This window comes from Sceloporus undulatus, chromosome 1 (genome assembly GCF_019175285.1).
Source record: "Sceloporus undulatus isolate JIND9_A2432 ecotype Alabama chromosome 1, SceUnd_v1.1, whole genome shotgun sequence".
Classification (NCBI taxonomy): Eukaryota; Metazoa; Chordata; class Lepidosauria; order Squamata; family Phrynosomatidae; genus Sceloporus; species Sceloporus undulatus.
Window position 1 is genome coordinate 176,060,934 of NC_056522.1, and position 17,449 is coordinate 176,078,382.

Here is a 17,449-nt window from a genome sequence, read left to right on the forward strand (position 1 = left end):
ATATCTCATTCCTATGGCAACCCAGAAACCTGAGGAAGACCTTTTTGAAATTTGCTTTTATTCACACTTCAGAATGATCTTGCATGTAATTGTTGTTCACCAAAAACACATATCTAAAGATATAGGGCATACCTTATAATTTCACACAATCAAAAGAATAGTCCTCCTCCTTGCGACATGAATAAAAATGTTAAGCTAATGCTAGATGTAGCTAAACATAGAGCATCCCCACTTGCCCACTCATGTATGCAAGGGGCCAACATACACTTGGGAATCACGGATGTTTCAGAAGTGCCTGTTTAAAATAACATATCTCAGGCTTTTATTCATGATATGTCCCAATTTGGGTTTCAACTGATAGTCAACAGACTACCCCAGGTAAACGTGGATCCTTGAGGTAGGCTAATTTAGTTCAGTATAAATGTGTAAAATATGCCCTCTTCCATCGGATGAAACTAGTTCTAAGATTAGACAGAAACATGTCTTTGATTTAAAATAAAACAATTTTAAATCAAATAATGCTCTAAAAACAATTTCAAAATATTGTTACACAAGCACTGCAATGAAACTGGAACCAGAGCCCTATTTAAACATATTTTTAATATGATGCAATAATTTCTCAGCTGATAGCCTAATCTTCTTTCTGATAAACTAGTGTTCAGTAGTGGAGGGAGTCACAAATTAACCTTAATTGGTCATAAATCAACTACTCATTATATTAGATCCTATGTCCTTCCAAGGTGATATGTGTGGTTCTCTCTCAAATTTCTCTAATCTTAAAGTTTAGATATTGGCATGAATTCAGTGTTCTTAGGTGACCATTTGGAGTTCTTAGAGTCCAATCAATAGCTTTTAATACCATTGCCTATCCTTCTGAATACACTGTCTGGGTTGGAGGTTAGGACGATGAGAGTTTGGTTCAATTGGGAGGCCAATTCTTGAACATAGTGCTCAGCTCTGTAGCATTTACTGTATATTGCAAGTTACCAAAAGGTTGTGTCTTGTTTCCTCTGCTCTTCTGACATCTACACATAATCACTGAGCCTATCAAGCTCTGTTTCTCTATGAGTTAGTGGAAATGCTGAATCTATGGAGGTGCTGAATCTAGGCTGGATGAGTGTCAATAAATTGAAAAGGCACAGAGTCTGTTGACAGATGGTTCATCTGCCACAGTTCTGAATGAGATTGCAATGACAGACCCAGTATTGTCACCGGAGTCCCGGGTTTCTGAGTTTCCAGAATTAAATTTTAAAAATGTCCTGAATACCTCACCCTTCATTATCACTGAATGACACTGGTATCAAATATAATGATGGGAAGGAATACCCTTTTTTACCTGCCCCCCCCCGCCCTTCCCTTCTCTGCACAGCAATGCATAATTTTATGCATCTGAATTATGTCTCTGCTTACTTACCTTTCCCTCATTGGAGACTTACTGCAGACCCTTGATAGCTGTGCTTTAAGGCAACAACTTTAATTACATATGATGATATGTTGTGAGTCAGCATATTTAAATATTATTTTAATAAGCTTAGTAACTTTGTCCTGAATAGGTAAAAATCAGCAATATTTTATTAAGTGCCGCTGCTTTTGTTTTATTTAGTTTTGTTTTATTTGTTTTGTTTTGTTTTAGTTTTGTTCCATTTTAATTATTATAAATTTTATGATTTTTAGTAATCTTCAGCATCCTGTTGTGGGGTGGATATATGTGTGATTGGTATGGTATAAGATAATAAATATAATATAATAAATAAATGCATTATACAAAATTGTACTTTTATTTTATTTTATTTTTGAACCGTACAGAAATTAAACAGATTATCTGTAAGACCTTTCCAGACACACAGCTCTGTGATTCTTTTGATAAGATTTTGCAGGGGAGCGGGAGATACCAGAAGGTAAAGGTACTAGCTAATCACAGTTGCTTCCATACAGCTCTTCATTGCATCTTCAAAATATCGGTGTTAAATTTTGCACAAGAACTGCACTTGACATAATAGTACCAATTTCTATGGAATGTGACTGTCAAATATTAGAAACAAATGTATAGAGGTTTGAGTTTCTTGACCCTGAATAGGTCAGAATAGTTATAGTGTACCACACTAGTGTGCTTTGTTGGATTTTTCGTCTCAGTTTAGTACAGTATATTTCTGTGCTCATTTCATTCTTTTTTTAGCTGTTTTTTCTACATTTGAATTCAGTAGTAAAGAATTTGCGGACTATATCTTTTACAATTAGTCATTTTATGCCCCCAGATAAATTGCTATGCAAAATGAAATATTATTCTTTTGTTTCTGCTCAATCTTACCTTCATTGAATTCATAAGCACTCACAAAGATAATCTTTCATTTGGCACAAGTACAAAATGTCTCCTACCTTCTTTCCTCTCTCATATTGTCTCTATTGCCTGTAACTCATTAATGCACGATATTCATTCCTTTCTTCTTTAATAAGAAAAAACAGGTGAAGACTACAGTATTTGGCATTTTTCGAAAGAGAACTATCTATAACTATTCTCCAAACCTAATATTTTATTTTTGAGCCATTTGGAAATTTGTGGTTGTAACTCTCAGAAAACCTATTTGAATATTTGTGTAACATCAAATACATTTGTCAGGGAAAGTTATTTCCTTCGGCTTCCTCTTAAGTGTACACCAAGCAGCAATCTTCAGTTTTAAGAGGTAAAGATTGGCCATTTGACCAATTTGTCTAGTCATGTCCAAGTGTAGGGGACAGTGCTCAACTCCATTACTAAGCCAAGGGAGCCAGCTTTGTCAAAGACAACTCTGTGATCATGTGGCCAGCATGACTACACAGAATGCTGTTACTATCCCACCAAAGTGGTACCTATTTATCTACTTGCACTCTTACATGGTTTCAAACTGCTAGGTTGACAGAAACTGGGGCTAGTGACGGAAGCTCACTTTGTCACACGGTGCTTGGGTCATGAACTGCTGACCTGCCAACCTTGTGATCATTGGAATCAGCATCTTAAGCACTAAGCCTCCAGCCCCAAACTTGGCTTTACCTATCCATATTGTATGAAATGAATTTACATCAGATTCTGCAGTAAAACTTGCTATTACATTTTAATATCTGAGAGAAATCTATCTAATTTCTGTCTGCCAGTAGTAGGCTTCTATCAGTAGAATGAGAGGGAAACTTTCAGCAATTCCTCAGCCACCCCACCCCCTGAAGCCCCTACTCCCTAACCAACAGTGATGACCTGGTTAATCGGGTGGAAATGGTGGGATCCTTAGGCAGGAATGATCAAGCCTCCTAGAGTTAGTTATACAGTGTGTCCTTGCCTTACATGAGGATCCATTCCAGAACCCTCCACGTAAGGCAAATCACGCATATGCTCGAGCTCCATTGAAAATAATGGGCCTCGTGCACGGCGCACAGCGCGCATGGCACAGGCACACATGCCATTATTCTCCCATTGCACGACTTTCAATGTAAGCTGAAAGCCGCATAAAAGGCACCCGTGTATGATGCGGGAGCACTGTACAGTAGAAAGGGGAAACCAGGCATAGTCAAACACACAGACTTTATGAAAGCTAATTTCAATAAACTTAGGGAAATACTGTGGCCTCATTCCCACTGCCTTTTAAACCAGATTGCAAACGGCCCTAGAACCATAGTATAGAATTATAGTTGAAAGAGACCACAAGGGCCATCCAGTCCAACCCCCCTGCCATGCAGGAACTCACAATCAAAGCATCCCCCGACAGATGGCCATCCAGCCTCTGTTTAAAGACTTCTAAGGAAGGAGACTGCACTACACTCTGAGGGAGTGTGTTCCACTGTCGAACAGCCCTTATTGTCAGGAGGTTCCTCCTAATGTTGAGGTGGAATCTCTTTTCCTGTTCTCTGGACCAGCAGAAAACAAGCTTGTTCCCTGCTCAATATGACATCTCTTCAAATATTTAAACAGGGCTATCATATCACCTCTTAACCTTCTCTTCTCCAGACTAAACATCCCAGTTCCCAAGTCTTTCCTCATAGGGCATGGTTTCCAGACCCTTCACCATTTTAGTCACCCTCCTTTGGACACACTCCAGTTTCTCAACATCCTTTTTGAATTGTGGTGCCCAGAACTTGACACAGTATTCCAGATGGAGCCTGACCAAAGCAGAATACAGTGGCACTATAACTTCCCTTGATCTAGACACTATACTTTTATTGATGCAGCCTAAAATTGCATTGACCTTTTTGCTTCCCACTTAATCTGATTCCGAGAAGGGGGCCATGCTCCAGACCCATTTAACCCATGTCTTTTTTATTCTAATTTTTTTAGCTTCTTTTTCGATAAATCGATTCCGCACAAGTGTGAACCACAAGTGGATCGGAATTGATTCAAATTTCCCCTTCTGCCAGCTAGAACCGAATCATTTTGAATCAATTCATTCATGAATGGGAACCACAAATGGGTTATTTTGATGCCAGGCAATGACAGAAAATGCAATCAGGGCAAGTGTAGTGTAAACCACGATCTGATGTCGAATCAATCCATCGATTCGGATCGCACACCAATTTATCTGTAAGAGGGCAACTAAAATGGTGAAGGGTCTGGAAACCATGCCCTATGGGGAGAGACTTGGGGAGCTGGGTATGGCTAGCCTGGAGCAAAGACAGTTAAGAGGTGATATGATAGTTCTCTATAAGTATTTGAAGGGGTGTCATATTGAGGATGGAGCAAGATTGCTTTCTGCTGCTCCAGAGAATAGTCCCTGGAACAATGGATGCAAGCTACAGGAAAGAGATTCCACCTAAATATTAAGAAGAACCACCTGACAGTAAGAGCTGTTTGACAGTGGAACAAACTCCCTTGGAGTGTGATGGAGTCTCCTTCTTTGGAGGTTTTTAAACAGAGGTTTCATGGCCATCTGTCGGAGATGCTTTGGTTGTGAGTTCCTGCATGTCAGGGGATTGGACTTGGTGGCCCTTGAGGTCTCTTCCAATTCTATGATTCTGTGATACTTTACTCTCCTCTCACAGTCTGCTCTTGAGGGTTCCCCCAATCTATTGCAGCAGATTTCTGGAGAAGGCATAGGGAGCTAAGGAGAATAGGGAATCATTCATTATTTCTTCCCTTCCTGGGAAGGAATGCTTTCCACAGAAAGGGAAATTCATTAGATCACATTCTTTTTCTAAGCATGTCAGTTTTTCCCTATTAGTACAAACAGTGGTAGTTGTAATTTTCACTGGGAAAATGGCATGGAGGAATAGTTGCCCATCCACAGTCCGTATTTGAATCCAGACTGCATCTGCTTCTGTTTGCTGCATTTTTAAATAGAGATGCAGTCACACATCTGCAGGTTCAGTTCTAGTTTTATTCTTGTCTTGTATCAATCAGGGTTTCACTACTATTTCCTCGCCCTCAATTTGAGCCATAAAAAACCTTTGTATGGCACTTCACTTTTGCAGCAGAACATAGTTCCCATTGCAGGACTTGTTGCAATGATGCTAGATTTGGATTTTCATGTAAGAGCTCTCAACATACCTTTAATCTAAAATGAATTCTTGATAGTCAAATTCTGTAATATATATTCTTATGTTTGATATCTTTACCTTTTCACCTTCGATTATTAAACTTCCCAAATCTGACCATTTGTCTGGAAATGCATCCTGTTACTACTTAATAGATTTTCCCCGTAGGGAAGCTATCAAGATTTGCTTCAGCTTATGTGTCAAACAGACCATGGCTTAGATATTCTCTCTGTCACTGCAGATAATTTTTCTTGGTCATTTACATTCTTTGTTCTTTCAGTCTTAATGCCAGGATGTAAGATTATGCTACTTGTCTTCTGTTTTATTGGGTGTACATTAAAAAGAATGATACACCTTCCCAATTTTTCTGTCTATATAGAACTTCCTTGCTTGCCCATCTCATAGTATTAGTTCTATTCAGGTACTGTATTTGACTCTTGTATTGCCCCAGTTTATGCATGGGGAACAGGACCATAGTGAGTTACATAGTGAGTAATTTTTTTGTTTCCAGTTGTTCAAGGCTACATAAGAGATACTTCAGAGAAAGGAAACAATTGCAGTTTCCAACATGTGTTAGGCAACAAAAAATATTTCCAAAAACAGAGTAAATACAAGAATAATGCAGATCTTGTTTCAGTGGCCTATATGATAGACGGCTAGCTAAGCTTAATGGTTATGTTCTCACTGAGGTGGCCACTTAGGTGAGCTGTATTACTTCATTGTTATTGTTAACTGCCATGGCAGAGACCTTATGAATGAGAGAAGGACCTAAATACTCTAAAAGCAACAGATCCAACATAATCTTGGAAGTTAAGCAGAATCAGCCCTGGTTAGTATTTGGATGAGATACTGTCAACAAATACCATTTGCTGCAGGTTATATTTCAGCAGAAAGAACTTACAACACCACCTCCAAGTATTCCTTGACTAAGAACCTTATGACATTCATGGGGTCACTATAAGTCGATAGGCAACCCGAAGGCACATGCATGCACACACACATGGATGAGAGACCACCTGCAGTTTTTTATACAGTGGAAGGGGGAAGTCAAACATAATTAGCTATGTACTCTACACTTTAAGAAAGCTAATTTCAGAAAAGTTAGGGAAATACTGGGGGTGATTTCATGGTCAAGCATACTAGAAGAGAAAATATGTAGATGATCCCATACCACTAGCAGAAAATAGACTAGAGTTGGAATTACTATTAAAAAAAAGTCAAGGAATAGAGTGCAAAAGCTGGATATGTTTAGCATGGAGAAGAGAAGGTTAAAAGGTGATACATAGCTATATTTAAATATTTTAAAGGTGTCATGTGGAAGAAGGAACAAACTTGTTTTCTGCTGCTCTGCAAACTACGATATAGAGCCGTGGTGGCAAACCTATGGCACACGTGCCCTCCCTGACACATGAAACCATCTCTGAGGGCATGCAGAGACAGTTGAAGACACCCCCCCATGCCTTTAACTGTCTCTGGGGAAGTCCCACCCACCCCAGAAGTCTCTGGGGAAGTCCCACCCCCCGGAATTCCCCCTCCCCAGCACTGGGTGATGCCCATGCGGGAATGCCATTGAGTTGGGCACCCAGTCTCTAAAAGGTTCGTCATCACTGATATAGAGCAATTGATTCAAACTACAGAAAGAGAGATTCCACCTAAACATTAGAAAGAACTTACTGATGGTAAGAATTGTTCAACAGTAGGTTGCACTACCTCAGAGAGTAGTGGAGGTTTTCAAACAGAGGCTGGATGGCAATCTGTTGGGAGTGCTTTGTTTGTGTCTCCCTGCATGGCAGGGAGTTGGGCTAGATGACCCTTGTCGTCTCCTCCAACTCCATGATTCTATGAGGTTTGTTTTCTTAATGTTCAATTGTAAACCTGCTTTTGCACTCTATTCCTTGACTTTTTTGAGTCACCATTCCAACTCTATGCTACTTTCTGCTAGTGGGGCATGGGATCATCTGCATATTTTACATTTTTGCTGTATGCCTCCTTCCTCTAAATCTAATCTTATTTTCTGTTTCTCCTTATTTTGTCTTGGCAACCTCTTGTCCTGAGTGCAGGTTACACTTCAGGAAATCAAATGTTATGGCACATCCATTTCTTTAAGAATTATCTGTAGTTGTTCATGATCTACACAATCAGAGGTTTTGCTATAATCTATAAAGAGCAGGCTGATGTTTTTCTGAAATTATTTGGTGCACTCCATTATCCAATGTATGTTTGCAATATGAAATCTAGTGCCTCTCCTGAACCCAACTTAGACTTCTGTTTTTTCTCACTCCATATATGGTAAAAGTTTTTGTTGTAGAATTTTGAGCATCATTTTGCTTGCATGGCAGATTAGTGCAATGGCCCTGTGCTTACTGCAATCCAGGATGTCTCCTTTCTTCAGGATTTGAATATATATTGAGCATTTCCAATCTGTGGGCCATTTTTTTTTACAGTTTTAAGTTAGAACTAGAATACACTGGTACCCCGGGATACGAACGCGCCGCGTTACGAATTTTTCGGGTTACGAAAAAAAAATATTTAATTAATTATTTCCGGGTTACGAAGGTTTCCCCGGGTTGCGAAAAAAAGCCGGCGCTGTTTTAAATGGAGCCGCGGCGCAGCCGCGGCTTTTTCCCCATTAGCGCCTATGGGCTATTCGGCTTACGAAGTATCCCGGGTTACGAAAGCGGCGGCGGAACGAATTAATTTCGTAACCCGGGGTACCAGTGTAGATTGAAGCAGCTCTGTTCATACGCCATCAGTTTCTGGTGATTTCTTCCTCCCAAGTGCTCTGAGTGCAGCTTTATTTATCTTCAAAAGGTTCATCTTTGAATGAATATGTCATCCTTTAATCTCTGTTTTATATTTCTCCTTTGCATTGTTTTCATAGTCTTTTTATTTCTACTTGTTCATGTAGTGTGTTTCCCTGCTGGTCATACGGCATCCCCACTCTTGATTTAAATTTCCCTTTGATTTCTAAGATCGTCTGGAAGAGGTCTCTTGTTCTTCCTTTTTTGTCATCATCATCTATTTCATGGCATTGATTATTATAGTAGATCTCTTTGTCCCAGCACACAAGGCATTGAAAACTGCATTCAAGTTCTCATCCTGTTGTTGTTGGGTTGTTGTTGACATTTTTACCTTTTCCTTTTGTTTCTCATCTGCCTTTCACAGCTTTAAAAGTTTCTTCTGTCATCCATTGAGGTATCACTTTCTTTTTGACTGCAGATATAGTCTTTTTGCATTCCTCTCTAACAATGTCCCTGGCTTCAGTCCAGTGAGCGCACTGTATTATTATTATTATTATTATTATTATATTTGTATCCTGCTCTTTTCCCAGAGCTGGGGTTCAGAGCATAATACAACTAAATCACAGAAAAGTGATATATTAAAACAGAATTAAATTGTTACAATATTTACAATATTAAAATAGATTACTTATTAAAAAGAATAAAAATACGGTTAAAAGATTAAAAAAATTAAAACACTTACAATGATACAACACCCTATCTGGTCCTTTAAGAATCAACTAGCCTATTTGATTTCTATATTGATCATTAGGTGATGTCCTTGTATATAGTCACCTCTTTGGTTGCTTTGATTAGTTTGCAATGAACAAATTGTTGGACTCACAAAATTCAATCAGTTACTCTCATGTAGATATGCTCCTCTATATTGAAAAAATCCTTCAAAGGAATAGGAAGGAACATTTGTATAATGATCCTTGTCTGAAATCGAAATTGGTAGTAGCAAACACAATTTATCATCTTATTTAGATTATCTATTATTGCTTACTTTTATTCCCTCTCTTTTCTTCACTGAGCTCAAGGTGGCATACATTGCTCCCCCCATAACCCTTAATGAGGACTAGAATCTGAATATCTTGCATCATTTCTCTTAACATTCAAATCATTACAGCACACATTAGCTCTCAAAAACAAGAAATCCAAGACCTATAGTGTTTAGACCTTAGATTCTCATTTTCCTTCCCATTCTCTTCCATAAACCTGGAAAATGCGAGTTCAGCTAAGCTATAGTCTACAGCAAACATTTCTTACCAGGAAAGAATAAAACTACTTAAGTGAAAGCTTGTATAATAGAGTTGGAACTATTTCAAAGGAGTGTTCTGTTTCGTACATAAGAGCAGTGTTATCTGTGTCTTACAGCTTTTTTAACATCTACTTCAGTGAACTTCAGCAGTGTTTTGCATTCCTCAGCTATCCAGTATATTTTCTAATTATCATTAGCATTCATTTCATATGCCAAGCACATGGTCCAACAAGATTCTCTTAGTCTTCTATCTCCTTTTTTTCCTCACCTCCTTGTCTGTTGGTGCCCATACGAAATTTAAAGAGAATGTTTTCTCCAACAAAGTCTTGATTGCAGCTCTTAGCTGAGAATGAGATTGAAAATCTGACTAGATATGGCAGAGTTTATTCACATGATAGAAAGACATTTAAAAAGACAGAGAGGCCCCATACAGACAGGCCAAAATAAGGTTGCCTCAGGTCACTTTGGAGGTAGGCAGTTTAAATGAAATCCTAAGGACTGGAGCGCAGCTTTGGGGCAGCTTCCCGGACTCTTAGGACACATGCATCATTTAAACAGTATACCTCCAAAGTGACCTGAAGCAAGTTTATTTTGGCAGTCTGTATGGGGCCAGAGTCTTTCCACTCACCATCCCCCATGTGGGTGAGTTCATTCTCCCTTTCTGTTCCTTCTTGTTCTCAGTCTCCTTGGGCAAGTAGTAGACATCAAGAGTAGATGGCAAGAACCTAGGAACTCTGGTAGTGGCATGCATATCCTATGAGAAAGAAATCAATTCAAACAAAAGGGTGAACATGAATCACACAAAAGCCAGGCTTAGATCAAGATAAATATTCTCAAAAGTGCAAATGGTGAAAAATCAGTAGGCAAAGCTGTTTCTAGAAGCCAAGAAAAGGCAGAGAAAGGGGTGTCTTTAGAACAGGGGCAGGCAACTTTGAGAAACTGGGGACATACAGACCCACAACTGGACTCTAGAAGGCAGCAGCCTTCCTGTCACCCTTCCCACAATGTTAAACTTTTTAAATCTCAAAATGTTCCTAAAAAAAAAAAAGCCCTAAGGCCTGTTACAGACTGCCAAAATAAAGCTGCTTCGGGTCTCTGTGGAGGTATGCTGTTTAAATGATGCATGCGTCCTAAGAATGCGGAAGCTGCACCAAAGCTGCCCTCCAGTGCTTAGGAATGGAGTGTGGCTTTGGCGCTACCTCCAGACTCTTAGGACCCATGCATCATTTAAACAGCATACCTCCAAAGAGACCCGAAGCAGCTTTATTTTGACAGTCTGTAACAGGCCTAAGAGACATGTTACAGGGAGCATATAACTCCTGTATTGAAACAGCTTCATTGGCTACCGGTTTGCTTCCGAGCACAATTCAAAGTGCTGGTTATGACCTATAAAACCCTATACGGCTTAGATCCAGACTAATTGAAAGACCGTATCTACCCGTATGAACCACCTAGAGCCCTAAGATCTTCAGGAGAAGGCTTTCTCTCGGTCCCACCACCATCCCAGGCTCGCCTGGTGAGGACCCAAGAGAGAGCCTTCTCAGTGGCTGCTATTTCCCTGTGGAACTCCCTTCCATGGGAGACTAGGCTGGCCCCCTCACTGCTGGCCTTTTGTAGGCAGGCAAAGACATTTTTGTTTAAACAGGCCTTTTGAGATCTGGCAGACTTGTTTTTATTGGTAGACGAGAGGGTTGGACTTGGACTTTTTAATTTTAACTCTGTATGTTTTTTTAAAAAATTATATTTGTAATTTTTATATGTTTATTATTTTAATTGTACAGTTTTAACTTATATATGTTCAACGCCTTGGGAGATTTTGGGAGAAAGGCAGGAAATAAATAAATAAATAGATAAATAACGTGGGTGTAAATTTGCTGTATGGGGTCCATTTTGACCAATTTTTTCCAAAAAAAATATTGGGGTTGCTCGGTGCCTCAAGATAGCCTTGGGAGCTGCATGTGACTCTTTGACCACTCTTTGAAGGGGGAGCATTTAACTGATGGAGAGGGAATTTTTTATAGTAGCTTTAACACAAAGCAGTATATAATTTTAAAGATTGACTTCATTGAGTGCTAAGGCATTTAACAAAGCCTGAGTTTGGCTATTTCCTCCCAAATTACAATTGAGTGGATCATAGAATCGTAGAGTTGGAAGAGACCCCAAGGGCCATCCAGTCCAACCCCCCTGTCATGCAGGAACTCTCAATCAAAGCATCTCTGACAGATGGGCATCCAGCCTCTGTTTAAAGACCTCTAAGGAAGAACTGGCCTACTTGGAGTTACTGTGGCTGTTGGTTCACAACCACAATAATGCCTGGTAATGCATTGGTCTTCTGAGAAGTTTTCCATTTAACTACTGCTTTGAGGGTTGTCCTCAGGCTTTTCTTATTATTGAATCTTACTGAGGTACAATACACACTGCAGAAATAATCCAGTTTGAGATTGCTTTATCTGACCCGTCTCAGTGCTAGGGAATCCTGGGAATTACAGTTTATTGTGGCACCCAAGCTCTCTGACATAGAAAGCTAAATGCCTCACAAAACTACAGTTCCCAGAATTTCCTAGCACTGGGCCAAAGCAGTTAAAGCTTTCTCAAACTGGATTATTTCTGCAGTGTGTTTTGGACCCAAGAAACCACTGTTTCTAGCTGGAATTCTCTCTGGTTCAAATGGATATGCACATTCCAAGAAACAGAAAACAAAAGTTGCAGCAGTTATATATCCTTAAGGATGAGCACTTTTTTCCCCTATCACATCTTTGCAGTTCCATTTCAGCCCAGAACCAACTATATGTCACTCTGGTCATTATTTTAATATCATATCTACTAATCGCAATGCCCAATGGGCTGGCCTAGAACTCTGAAGTATCAGGTTGCAGATCATTAGTGACATGTAATTAATTCTTTCTCCCGATAATTAACATGTACCTGTTAACATGTAATATTACCTGTCAGTTGAAAATCAGTGTGGGATATTTTCCCTCTTTCTGTAGTATAACAATAACTTTTAGTTTCTTGCATAGTTATTGAGGATGTGGCCTCACTAAATGATGGAGGAAGAATATCACATGTTTCAAGTGGTGGCCTGTGTTTTAGAACTGTGGCCAGGTCCAGTTGGGCACTTAACTGATGGAAGGTAGATTCTGGAATAGGTGATTTTCCATATATATATATATATACACAAGCCTATCTAAATGTCTAGAAAACATTCCAGAGCAGAAATTCAAATAGAACAGAAGGCAGGTAGAAGATGAAAAGGAGAATGTCTTGTTACGTGTGCTGCACCTGGGTGAGAAACCCGCTCTTCGTCAGTCTTCTGACAAGCTTCTTCAATCACTAGTAGTACTATTGGATCCTGGCCTCTATCTGTTTTTTTAAAAAAAGCTCTGATCAGAACAATAAATTTAAACTGAACATATCCACTTATGGCTTAACAAGTTCCCAAGGAAGATATTGATACATGTAATTGATACTGTCATTAATCAAGAGTGTGATTTTTGTATAAACAGTGTCTGGATTTCATTTACTTTTTCCTTTCTGTGCCACAAATGAATGTGCTTAGCTGAGACTAAAACAGTAATGTTTTAACTGTTATTTATGAATGTACAAGACAGAAAGCACTAACCTTACTATGGCATATTGTTACAGATGGGAATCAAAATGATAATACTGAGATAGTTACTAATGAGAAGATTCCTGAATGCACTGTTACCGGTGGTGGTGGTGGTGAAGATCAACATACTAACCTAGAAAATGACCTTGATTCTGATGGTAATTCAACTAATAGCTATTTTATATGGTTTGCATGACTAACAATAGTTTCATTAACACCTCTTGTGATACATTAGTCTAATATTTTATCTCTTTCAAGCCTGTTTAACTCTTGGATTCATTCTTTTTATTAAATCCTTTTCTGATTGTTTAACATTGTTCAAATTAATAATACCATGTTCCTAATATCTCTAATATGCGATGTTAAAACATTCCAGCAAAGTGACCATAATGATGTGCTAGATGTATATTTCTGCTGTTCTGTAGATCTATTTGTTGTCAATAATGTCGAATTTAAATGTAGTTTGAATTTAGCAAACAGTATCTGGGGTTTTTGATTATTTATTTGTTTGTTCTTGCTGGTAACTTATGTTTTATGATTGACTGATTTGCAAAATAAGAGCAATCATGCTGGAAGGCTAAAGCTACGATCCTATGCCCACTTACTTGGGAGAAAGTTTAAGTGGTGTGGGGTGTGAACTAAAATTTCTTCTATCATGCAAACATTTTATTTTTTATTTTATTTTATTTTTTGTCAATTACAAGATCCATGCTTAAGGTAGCAGTGGAGACATGACAGTGGTGGTGGTGGGGTGAATGCAATGATAAAAAATATGCAGTATTGTAAGGGGGAGAGTAGTCTTTTCAAACTGCTCTTCAGAAGGTAAAGGTAATGGTTTCCCCTTTCATGTGATTGTTTAGACGTATCCAACTGTAGGGGGCAGTGCTCATCTCCATTACTAAACCAAGGGAGTCAGCGTCATCAAAGACAACTCTGTGGCTGTGTGGCCACAATGACAAAATGCTGGGGCACACAAACACTGTTACCTTCTTACCAAAGTGGTACCTATTTATCTATTTGCACTTTTACATGCTTTCCAACTCCTAAGTTGGCAGGTACTTCAGAAGGTACTACTGGGTATAAACTCATTTATGACCTAAGTTGAACTCTGTGAGTTAAACCCATTCAGAACTATGTTTATGTTTCACCTTCTGACATTAATAGCAGATTAGTTTTTAGACTTGGACCCAGGACATACCTTCTTGAAGGTCCAGGCTGGCGGCGGCAGTTTTTCCGCCGGAGGGAAGCCGCCGCCGCCAAACCATGCGGCTTCCTGGCAGCAGCGTAACCAGTGCACCACTGGCACACTGGTTACGTAAGTGTCACGCGGTATCATGCAGACGCTGCATGGCGCTTACGTAACAATGGCAGTGCCCATGTATACAGGGTGCTACCATTGTTACGTCGCCATGATGTATTAGAGTTAGGGAGCATGTACATGTTGCATGCTCCCTAACACCAGCACCAGTATGCCACTTGTTGGCGGTGTGTACCACACCTTGTTTATGTTAATGATAATCTCAGCTGTTGGCCTTACAATAGATTTCATTCAGGATACAATTCAATCTTCCTTCTTGAGATCCTGATCCAGACTACTACTATACAATGAGGTATAAGCTGGTTGCAGTTAGGGAAGACTCTCTCTGACTCTCTGGAGACTCATGAGAAATTTACCATGATTTAAACGAGATGTGAAGAAGAGAGATACTGAAAAAGAATTCTGTGATATCTTTCACACTAACAAATCGTTTTCTGTCATAGCAGACAATGGCCAGAATCTTCTTGGGACACTACAGTAGCATACAGATACTTTCTCAGGGCTGTGTAAGTACAGTTCCTAGTGCAGCCAGTTGTTCTGCAAGGACATATACATCCTTCTCTTACACTTTTGACTTGGTGGTGGGGAGCTAATCAGCTATTGTGCAGCAAGTGAGCTCAAGACCATGGTGTTTGTTGCACAACTGTAGTATAGGATCCAGCATAAGTGTGATGGTGTATATTTATGATTCATTAAAAACAAGGAGAAGTCAAGAAAAGGGTGGCTGTGAAAAAACTAGATAAAAGACATACAATTGAGCACTAAAGTCAGAATAGTCTAATCCATTGTATTCCCCATCACCATGTATAGATGTGAGAGCTGGAAAGTGAAGAAAATGGATAGAAAAAGAATCAACTCATCTACTGGAGAAGCATACTGTGAATGTCCAAAAAGACAAACTAGTGGGGCCTTGAACAGATCAAACCAGGAACCCCCCTGGAAGTCAAGATGATGAAACTGAGGCTGTTGTAGTTTGGCCATATCATGAGAGGACATGACTGACTTCATCAATGCTTGTAAAGGTGGAGGGCACTACAAACTACAGTGGTACCTCGGGATACGAAATGCGCGGGTTACGAAATTTCCGGGATACGAAAAAGTTGGATTGGCAAAAACTGTTTCGGGTTACGAAATATTTTTCGGGTTACGAAATTCATTTCGGCGCAAAATTCAAATGCTATAGGCTTCCAGCGCTAACGGAAAGCCAGAACGAATTAATTTCATAACCCGAGGCACCACTGTAGATGCTTAGGCTTAATCAGGGAGGTCAGAAGCATGTATCTACAGGGCCTGAGCAGAACAGTAGAGGATAGAGGGACTTGGAGTTGTCCCAACCTTGGGGTAGCCATGAGTTGGGGCTGACTTGACAGCAATTAACAACATCAACAACAAACAAAAATGAAAGGATCATGATCTAGCATTGATATTCCTCTAAATTGAATGTGGCCTTTTGCTTTCAAATTGTAGGTGGTAGGATTTTCCCCCCTCATTTGCAAGTACATAGACTTCAGGGTGCACTTGCACAAACCTGAACTTTTTCATGACTACCTCTGGGCCACGTAATATGATATGAGCTTTAATAAATGGGTCTCCTAGAACAGCAGTGGGTCCCTCAGGAACATTGAAAACCTCCAGCTCCTGAAGAAAATAGGGAAGAAAATTTCACAGTGCCCTCAGTGGGCACAAGGAGTGATCTCTCCACATTTTTGGCCCTCTTTGGGTCATTTCTGCCCCAAGAGACCTTTTGTACAACAGGAATTGACACAGAATTCATCTTCCATGTCATTTAATGTTGGGAAAAGGCTGTTTCTGGACATAAATGTAGCAAAAATTGTTTCAGTCTAAAACAAAAATTAAATTCAACCTTGAGGCTGCACTTTTACGTTCCTGTTCTAGATTGCTCTTGACTTTTTTTGGAAACTAGACTGAATACAAATCTTTAAAAAAGCAATTGCTTCATTGTTCACTGCAGCTTGGTCTGAACCAGGTTCATATAGTTTCAAAACATAATGATGGAAACAATTAATTGAAAGGAAAAGCCTTTGAATAATTAGCACATGCAGCTTTAAAAAAAGACAGAGTGGCAATGCTGCAAGTTTGTAGTCTTTCTTGGGTTCCCATAAGATTATTGCATTTACTACAAACCACATCTTAGCTATTTGATTCTTCTGATTATTTCTGGTAGAAAGGCTGGTAGTTAGTGTCTTGAATGGCTTTACTTCTGGATCTTCAGACATTCAGGGAAAATGTGACCAAGCCCCAGTGCTTTTATTCCTTTCTGTATTATTTGGTTACACTCTTTTTCTAGCAAGGATCCCTTTGTATAACAATACATCCATTCTCCCAATAATCCTTGCAGCTCTGCATATCAGTGGGTGAGTATTGCTATCCCTCTATTGTAAGGAATGGGTGGGGGACAGTTTGGCTTGCCTAAGGCTACTCAGTAAGTTCAGAGCGCAAATAAGTTTCAGACTTCATAATTCACATAACCACTACATTACTCTAGTTGTCCTTTCTGTGCTTAAACTGTTATTATCTGACTGTGTATGTGGAATTCAGAGTCACCCCTGTTCGTCTGGATCAGTATGCAAAGGATCTTATAGCACCTTTGAGACTAACTGTGAGAAAGAAGGAGATTTGAGCAAAGAATAAAAATACAGCAGCACATAAAACCTATTTAAAAAAGCAAAACAATTAGAACAATGCTAAGATCTAAAAACACTAAAAAATCTTCTTTAAAATGTCAGGGAGAATTAAAAGACTGAAATGGTGGTAATGTAGCCAAAAGGAGGGAAGTGCATTCCACTGATGGAATGTTACCACTGAAAAGCCTTTCTTCCTTGCAGCCACTCACCTTGCCTCATTTGTCAGGATCACCTGGAAAAGGGCCTTGAGTGGGTCAAGTAAATAGATGTGTAATCCTTTGGGGGGGGGGGGGGGCAGAATAGGATCCATATTTTCCTATTTAAATATTTGATGTAATCATC

At 39.4% G+C, this 17,449-nt stretch overlaps 1 protein-coding gene across 1 annotated transcript in view; it reads left to right on the plus strand.

The window, feature by feature from the left end:
- Positions 1 to 17,449, plus strand: part of EHBP1 (EH domain binding protein 1) — a 306,873-nt gene that overhangs the window by 229,015 nt on the left and 60,409 nt on the right. The window contains exon 17 of the mRNA XM_042458024.1: positions 13,180 to 13,302. Coding sequence (XP_042313958.1) covers positions 13,180 to 13,302 — 123 coding nt within the window. The remainder of the gene's footprint in view (positions 1 to 13,179; positions 13,303 to 17,449) is intronic.